The sequence below is a fragment of the Mytilus galloprovincialis genome, chromosome 10, assembly GCF_965363235.1.
Source record: "Mytilus galloprovincialis chromosome 10, xbMytGall1.hap1.1, whole genome shotgun sequence".
NCBI classification, from domain to species: Eukaryota; Metazoa; Mollusca; class Bivalvia; order Mytilida; family Mytilidae; genus Mytilus; species Mytilus galloprovincialis.
Genome location: NC_134847.1, coordinates 76,235,019 through 76,244,727, shown reverse-complemented (window position 1 = coordinate 76,244,727; position 9,709 = coordinate 76,235,019). Strand labels below are relative to the sequence as shown.

Below are 9,709 nucleotides of genomic sequence, written 5' to 3'. Positions count from 1 at the left end.
TATCAACAAATAAGTTACCTGTAGTGTGTTTTGTTTAAATTTGAGACTGAAGTGTCTGATGATATAATAGGACTTTCAGATAATAAAAAGTGTGGTATAGACCTACTAACTTTGTCTTGATTTGTTGAGACAAGATGCAGGATTTACAATGCAACAATTACCTGCTAAGATTATGAATTTTTATACTTTTTTTCCATTTTAGCTGACTATTAGCAATGTGCCTGTTCTAAGTCATCCTGTAATTCAGTTGTTGTTGGTTCATGTTGGTCATATTTGTTTTTGGTAAATTACTTGATATAAATTAGGTCAATTGTTTTTTTCATTTGAAATGTTTCATATCTACTTCCATAATTTGGAAACTGTGTGTAGCTCTAGATCTTCGAGTGTTCTCCTCTAGAAATTTAACCTTAATTTACCAATATATCCAGTGGCGTAGCTTGCATGTATGCTCAGATGCTCAAGCATCCACATCATTTTGACAAAAAAAAATAGAATATAGATAAATGTATAATTGCATGTGTTCGCAGCAGAAACACACAGATGTACTTGGATCTAAACGTAACAATAGTGAGGATATGAGAATAGCGTTCAACTTTTTTTCGAAGCAGTATACGTGGTCTTTCCTTTAGGCTCATTTAGTTTATGGATAAATCACTGAAAAGTGCTCTCGACTTTTTCGTAAAAAGTCTACATCGTAGCGCTTCGTCGGCTACGGCAAGCGCAGAAGATGATCATGATACGCAGATCTGCGGACATGTTTGGTCTGAAATTGAGCCAATTAGAGGGATGACATAACAACGTTATTAGTTAACAACTAATTAATCATATCCTGATATCGTTTCCTGGGACATGAAACACGGCTAGTATTTATAACGGAGTTTGATAATTCTTGGACTTATAAATTCCCTTTTCCATCTAGGTACAAATATTAATTTTATTTTCAATAAAAGAACGATAAATGTCCCCGCATTGTTCATATTTTATCTATCCAAGATACAAGTGAAATAACAAAAACAGCATTTTTATTTATTAATATCTTGAGAGAAATAAAAGCTTCAGGCCAAATGCAGTGGGATTTCCGTTATAATTTATATTTCAAAGGTATTAATTGGTTAAAATATTCGATCAGGACTTATTATCGCAAGAGTCAAAAATATTGCTGATGATATAAAATCACAAAAATATGGCAAGAATTGTACACATGACAGGGCTAACAAGTCCGTTAACGGACGGACGTCCGATATTTCCATGTCCCCTGCAACACGTTAAGAAGAGCAATTAAAAACCTCATTTGTAGGTCAAATTCCAACAAAAGGGAGTCAATTCGGATCCTTCGAGAAACATTTATATTGGTGGGTATTTTGAAATTAAACAAAAATCTAGCCAGTGTCGGATTGTAGGGGCGTACACATGCATACAGGGAAAATGTCAAAAAAATATCATTTTCTGCATAAAATGGTCCAATTTTTTTTTCGCAGTTTCGCATCCACATCATATGAACCCTGGCTACGCCACTGATATCAATCCAATTTTTCACATTGTAGTAAATAATGTTAAATGTCTTAACATAAAAAATAAACTGATGATTCGAAGAAAAAAACTTTATTCGTAAAATATAAAATATAAACTGGAAGAAATATTTATAAGCATGCATAAATATAGATAGTAACATTGAATTTTTTTTAACAATCATTTTTCTATTTAAACAATGATTTAATCACATTACTTTGTGGCAAATCTTAACATATTGCATAAGGCAGTTTTCAAAGAGATATAACACTTAAACAGAATCCTGTACTATAATTGACTATGTAATTATCAAGGCAAAATACCAAGATTAAATTATCCCCTCTCCTTCTTAATCTTTCAGAATTAACATTTTATTTCGTTGTAATTTCTGGCTATTTTCTCTTATTTTGATAGACATTTTCACAAAAAGTAAAAAATGAAATGATATGCCCTCTCTAATTTAATTCAGAAAATCCTTGACAATCATGTTAAAGAATAAATCTTGAATTTCCAATTGTATGTTTTCATAATTATGGAATCAACTTGGAGCTCATTAATCTTTAAATTTTTATAACACAACCATTGATTTTGATCATATCATGATTCTAGTACTAATGACTAAAAATAAAAAATACAGTTATGGAATGTAAATTTCTATGAAAAATGTTAACTATTTTATCATTTTCATGGTGGTCAATATTCTGTTTTGGTCAAATATACAAAAATAAAATGCTGATTTAAAGACATATTTAAAGGCACAACCTATTTTAACAACCAATAACAATTAGAGAATGTTTCAAGGCACAACCTGGCTAAAAAACTTTTAACAATATATACATGTATTTATACACATTACTTTCTATAATATGCTATAAAAATATGTTGGGAATAAACATTATAAACTAAATAAAATTATAACAATACAATACACATGTATATATTAAATGGAAAAATGGAAAAATTCAAAATACAAATTTTACAAATAAAATCACTGAAAGAAAATAAATTGTTTCAATTGCCACTATGAATATAAGGCAAGTTTATATAAATATCTCTCTCAGTGAGAGAGCAACTCAATGGCGCACAAAAATTAACCAAGACATCTTACTAAGATATACCCAATTGTATTAGAACAAAACCATGAAACCTTTGTATTGTTATGAATTAATCCAAAGTACAAAGTAAAACGTCAGAAAAAAGTTAATTTTGACCAACTCAGTCATCATAAGACTTTTGATCATTTAATGACTTCAATAAGATAACTTACATTTTTAGTGTACAGAGGCGGATTTAGGGGGGGCGGGCCCAGCCCCCCCCCCTTTTTGGGAAAAAATGGTTGCTTATATAGGGAATCACTGAAGCGTGACTGGAGCGGGCCCCTCTTAGGTCAGTCAGTGGGCCCCCACTTATGAAAATTTCTGGATCAGCCACTGGTGTACTCCCCCCTTTTTATATGAATTATTGTTCTGTGGTCTTTGACAGAAAACAATCTCACTGACAACCTTACTGTATCTCCTATTTTTCATTTTGTCAAAATAAAAAAAAGACAAATAATTCAATTATATACATATATATGGAATTATAACAAATGGCAACTACATATTAATGTACCTGTAGTCTACTGTGATATACATTAATTAGCATTATGGTGTATGTAGTCTTGACTTAAGCACCATTCTGAAAGACATGTAGATGAAACCAGCAGATTCAAGTTAAATGTTACAACTATGCATATATCTCAACTCTGATTTTTTAAAACTGGAATGAAAACTATACATGGAATTTAAATTACATCTAACAGGTACTTTACTTAGATGCATTGTGGGGTAAAATTTGTGATAATATTCATGGTATTAATCTCCCTTTTTAAAAAAATGTGTTTATTTAATTGTAAATGAAAAATAAAACAACTCTACTCCCTTAGAACTACAAAGGAAAAAAATTATCAGTGTAAAAAAATACAACCATTTTAGTGTGTTTGAGCTATAGGCATGTATGTATAAAAAGGAGTGAAAAGTCTCAGAAATTGCACTTCTTAATTGTCACATTTAATCATTTCATAAAGGTTAACATTGTGTTATTAAAAAGTTAAGGCAAACATGGCAAAGCTGAATGATAATAATTATAAGAACACTTATTGTTAAATGAACCACTATTAAAAAAGAAAGATAAGGGAAAAAAACAGTTGAGCTTCAAAACTACAAGCTAGACAGTAGTACATTGTATAATGCCTTGGTACTTTATCATGTTTATAAATAAAATACTCTGAATAGACTAAAATGTACATGTATGAATGACAATAAAATGCATCAAACAAATAATATGATAAGTCAAATAATATATATAATCTGGTGATTTTCTTCCCAACAAGATGATTTTATCTACCTGTGTACATGTTGATCCCTATCCCTTTAAGATAATTTATTCACAAGGAGCAATTAATTTAGACTAAGAGCATGTGAAAAAGCCCTCCAACATCTCGAAAATAATACAAATATTCAAATTGTCCTCTATTGCAAAATTTGCCTTTAACCACCTGGCAACACAGTGGCAAATTCATTGTTTTCATAAAAAAAATATTTTGTTGTATGTAATTCATTTTGTAATTTTATGAAATCTCACTTGTCAAAAACAGTGTTTGGTATTTCGACTATGAAGAGAGGGGTGATGATGATCCCTTGGACCTTAATCAATCTACCAACATTGCAGAAAAGGGACCAAACATCATGAACATATTTACAAGTAATCATACAATCATGTTAATTCACACATTATACATAGAATACAATTTTAAAATATATTGAATGTGTGCTTGTATTGGCTGAAAGTTTCAGATCATTATACATGTAGATGGTATATATTATATAAAATCATTTACATAATCAAATCAACAACAATAATCCTTCTTACAAAATCAATATACATGTAAAAATGTATATTATCTAAAAATTGAAGAAAACCCCAAATACATGTCAATATACATGTATGTATGGCACACTTAATCTCTTTAACATGTACATAAAACAATCTTGTGATAAAGTTTTTTAAATTATATCATGAAAAAAAACCAAAAATTTCTGGTAACAGGTAAATCAGCTGCTAAATGCTTCAAATTTCACATGTATATCATGTAGAGTGGGGTGCTCATTTTCGCCACATCTTTCCATGTTTTCTACAGTTTATGTTCAGGTCTAAATGTTTTTGAAGTATACTGATATTTCTATATGAAGATAACTTCAAATGCAAAATATACTTAAGCTTGAAAACTGGTTTGTTTTAAGAAAATCATCTGAAAAGTTAGATTAAAGGGTGTTTGAAATTTCCGGATGTTTTGTCAATGGGGGACACATATTCGCCGTTTTTACACATCTATTTAAAACCAAATAACCGCAGCTTTTAACCATTTTTATCAAATCAATTGCATTATATATGAACAGCAGACATTTCAAAGGTATAAAGAATTGAAAATTAGGGCATTCAGTCAAATATTTACTTAGAAATACTTCTTTGAAATCGTGTTTTTTATTCAGGAAATTGTCCGAAAATCGTTGTCCGTTTTTCGGTCATTTTCGGTAGGAGCCGCAATTTTGTCTCAGTTTAAAAAAATATTATATTTGTTATAAAAATATAATTTACGGGTACATTCCGCCATTTCAGCCATCCTTTGATGTTTTTACACCTCAAAATCCTTAAACGGCGAAATTGTGTCCCCGGCGAAAATGAGCACCCCACTCTATATATATACAATTATGTAGTTAAATAAACAAAGTGTATACTATAAATGTATTTAACCTACACTAGACAGGGTACCATTATCATGATTATATTATACAAAATGTACTGTGATCAAATTTCTGATAAAAATAAGATTTCAATCTCCATTTAAAACTACCAACACAATGACAATGTTTTAAAAGTGCACTGGAGTGTATGAAATTTCAAATTTGGGGAAAATTATATTTATTTACTAAACCTTAGTTCAGATCTGACAGATCAAACAAATTTATCTAAAGAGGTCAACCTTGCTTGTACATTACAGATGAACATGTTATAAAAGGTCTAAAAATAAAAATATTCTGTTGAAGTCCATGTACAATGTACTGTACATGATGTAACTTATTACATGTATTATCAATGTACAAATAATAAGCATACAAGTACATGTATGCAAAAAGTGCTGCTTTATTATAAAGGTCAATATAAGTTCATGAATATAGTGAATATATATATATACATGATATACATGTACAACAATTGGTTCCTATCAAATTACTTTTGTCTGGCCTTTAACAAATGGGTTAATATTTGTTAAGTTGTAAATCATGTAAATCATTTTGTTTTGTAAATTGACAAATCTTATTACATTTTCAAAAATAAAAAAACACATGTTGTTAAATCTGACCTTGCCTGGCATATACACTATGAACCTCAGTGTCACTTTAACCATGTTCACAATATTGATTCAAATTTTAATACTGAGTAAATCAATTTGCACTTGTCATGCTTGTTTACCACAGAGCCAAACATAATCATTATAATATCTCTACTTATCTATCTTCAATAATTTAGTATAATTTCTAACAGTTGCTCACTTTTTTATATTTACCCAACATCCTGTAATTTATAGCTGTCTTTCACTAACAAATGTTTTAAATGGTTTAAAATATTTAATTGCTTCTATCACCATTCTGATGCTCCACAAACTTATTAATATGGTTGGTTTGTCATTATACATTCTGATCACTTTTTAGAAACAAAATTTCTCCCAAAAAACAAACCGAGTAAATTTGACCTCAAAAGTTAAAGTCAAATCTTTGGCTATAGCATGTACAAAAATGATGTATGGCATTATCATAAACTTAAAAAAAATCAACATGTACATTTTTAAATAATATTTCTTCTTCTTCCTGGTACGGGAAAGACTCCGGTGTTGGAGTGTGGAATATCCTGGAACTGTGGCGAAATGTACATGCAAATAGAGGTTGAAAATTGTGTAAAATGTACATTTATTACAATTTCTGGATCTCACTGTACATGCAGGTTATTCACTAGAAATATATATACTAGTAAATATTCTGTTATAGTAAATCTATAACTGTACAATAAACTAAGGTACATGTACATACATGTCATCATGTATACTGTCTGGGTATAAATTGTACATTGATGACATGTATGTATTCAAAATAAGTGGCATAAAAACTAAACTATTAACATGTCCATGATGCATATATATATATATATACACGAGTCTAAATTGAAAATTACGTTCAAACCTATGATTGTGTTGGATAAAAACCGCAATTTTATACATGTGCATGTAAAACAAATTTCGTTGTAGAAGGGTCTAAAAACAGCACAAACAACATTTTCCAAAATACAAAAAAAGTGAAAAAGTATATTTAAACAAAACGCATTTGACTAACAGGTCAAACAACTGATGGTCTTTAACCCTGCTGACTGCCATTGGCGATTGCCAAATAAAATTGATCACAAGATGCAACAAAATGGATCTATATAAAGTGCCTAGAAAATCAACCTAACGATGTACGTTAGAGTAGATTTGAATCGTAACTTCCTCCCCGGCGCCGGGGCTTTATATATATGCATTTGACTATTATAACAGTTTTATCTGTAAATGTATAACACATGTATACATGTAAATTGTGTAAATTTGGAAATCAAAATATGTTCTATGGAAACTCGCAATATTTTTATTTACATTTAATTGAGTAATCATGCATGGTAATAGAATTTATGAATCATTTTAATTTCCATTCATTGCACTTTTATGCAAACAAATTTTCAGAAATGCAAACTTTATATAGTGATTACATACATGTACATAACATATACTCATAGTACATGACCATATCAGATGACTACAGCGCATGTACATGTACAATGTATTAAATTATACGTTTCTAATAATTTAGCAAAATAGGGTACTTGTACATCATTGTACACTGTACATTGTAGGTCATACTTAACAAGTATTAGAAAAAAAATAACCCACATTTATATTATAATTAGTAAATAATGTAGATTTTTAAACTTTTAAACTTCTATGTCTGTTGCATTTTCATTATTCACTGATGAATAATTACCTAACAGATGGCTCTTGGCCATAGATGGTCTCTTGAATGAGGTTACAAAATGTTTAATTGTATCTCTCTTGATGTAAGCAATTACACTCAGGAATATAGCAAGCAAGACAAACATTGTGACCAAAACACCAACGGCTGCACTACTACTAGATCTGTTACTGCTACTGTCCCCAGACAAACACACAAATTCAGCTGACGGGAGTGATACTATGGATCTATTAAAGTGCAAACCGTCATGACATATCAGGCTGTTTTTCTTAAAAACATGGACTTCTGTTCTCTTTAACCAGTCATGGAAATCTTGCATCTTGCAATCACAGTTGAATTCATTTCCATAGAAATTAACAGAAAGATTTGATGCTTTCTGAATCTGATCCAGTGAAAATAATAGCCCATTATGGTTAGAATATGGTTTGAATGTATTTATACTATTGTAAGATAAATCGAGGTGTTCCAGATGTGTCAAACACCTTTTATGATAAAAGGTTAAGCTCGGAATTATGTTGTGAGCAAGATTTAATCTCTTCAGTGATGTAAATGTACACATTGTATTAGCAGTATCTGCGTCATAAACCGATAATTTGTTGTTGTCAAGTGCCAATACTTCAAGTTTGGTGAATGGACTTTCCAAGAACACAAGCCGAAGATGTTTGATATGATCTTTACTGTCAATCTTGTCATGCAAAGCATCACTTAAATTCAACTTTTTCAAATTTTGAATATTTGTAAATGTCCGTGTGTGCACTGTAGAAACGTTCCACTGATTATTTGCAAGGTTCAATTCTTCCAAATTTGGCACACAGTGTAGTGTTTGTCCATTGATTTTCTTTATCCCATTGTTTTGTAAGTCTAACTTTTTCAAAGCATTCAGATGATAACTGGAGTCGTCAGCACATGATCCAAGAAGATTTCTTGGCAATTCAGGAATATCCCCATCTGTTATATGAATTCTTTCAAGATCAGTTGTAATTGAGTTTGCAAATTCATCACCCTCAATGTCATCTTGATTAAAACCTTTACAGGTGAGAACTTTTGGGTTACAAATGCATTTTTGGTGACATTTTTTCTCGCAATTCGTTTGCTGTACAATAAGACATATAATAACGACAACAATACTTGCTTTCATGACTCACTTTCGGGCGTGTAAACTTTCTTTCATAAACTTTTCAAAGTTTTTTTGAGTACACAATAAAGTTAATTTCCTTGAATAAAACTTACTTGTCACAATATTTACGGTAAAAATTTTCGTAAAAATTCTATCAAAAAATCTTTACAACAGAGTTTTAGCACGCGTTCAAAATTTCTCTTGTTGTTTATGTCACCTTTCAATCACCTGTCTAGACCGGTGTAGACTGAAATTAAAATCCGATTTAGATACCGCCTAGTAAATCCACCCGTCTAAGGTTGTTATCTCACATTCTAGGCCTGTTTTTAAGAAGTTTCGCTTTTTTGTGCACTTAACAATCTGTTACAAAATCTCAGAACTCTTCGTCGGTTTCATGTACTTTCTATACAAATAATTCCCCCCCCTTTTTTTTTTTTTAAAGAATTCAATTTTTTTTCAAATGTTACTGTTTGAATTCATTTAAAAAGAAGGACATCGTGATTCATTTCCGTTTTAATGATAAAAACTAGGCACTGGCTACGGTTACATGGAAATGTATTTATAGCTAACTATAATTATATGGTCAGTTCTAGATGAAAATTACCATGCTTACCGTCCCCTACAAAAAACAACCCATTTTTAAAAAGCGTAAAGTCATATCATAGTAAGTCAGTGGCGGATCCAGAGGGGGGCATAGAGGGCAGGGCGTACGCCCCCCTTTTTGCTCGGACTTTTTTTGTTGTTGTTGGTAAATTGATTAATCAGACTAGACTTCGTGAACTTTGCTATTTCCCGAGTAAGATAAGATAAGATAAGAAAACTTTATTTTGATTCGGCATAGATACAAATAAGCAACACAAGCTCGAAGGAGCTTTTGACCGAATATAAAAACATATAAATAACATAAAAACAGTGCATTTTGACATATAAAACAACCTGTAATAAAAATATGCAACAAATTCGAATGAAGTAAAAACATGCTTGACCA

General features: G+C 30.7%; 1 protein-coding gene across 1 annotated transcript; it reads right to left on the bottom strand.

Moving 5' to 3' along the window:
* Positions 1 to 1,586: 1,586 nt before the first annotated feature.
* LOC143048412 (trophoblast glycoprotein-like) lies at positions 1,587 to 8,969 on the bottom strand. The gene has a single exon (XM_076222094.1). It carries the CDS (start codon positions 8,740 to 8,742, stop codon positions 7,567 to 7,569), a length of 1,176 nt encoding a protein of 391 aa, XP_076078209.1. The 5' UTR covers positions 8,743 to 8,969; the 3' UTR covers positions 1,587 to 7,566.
* Between the last annotated feature and the right edge of the window lie 740 nt (positions 8,970 to 9,709).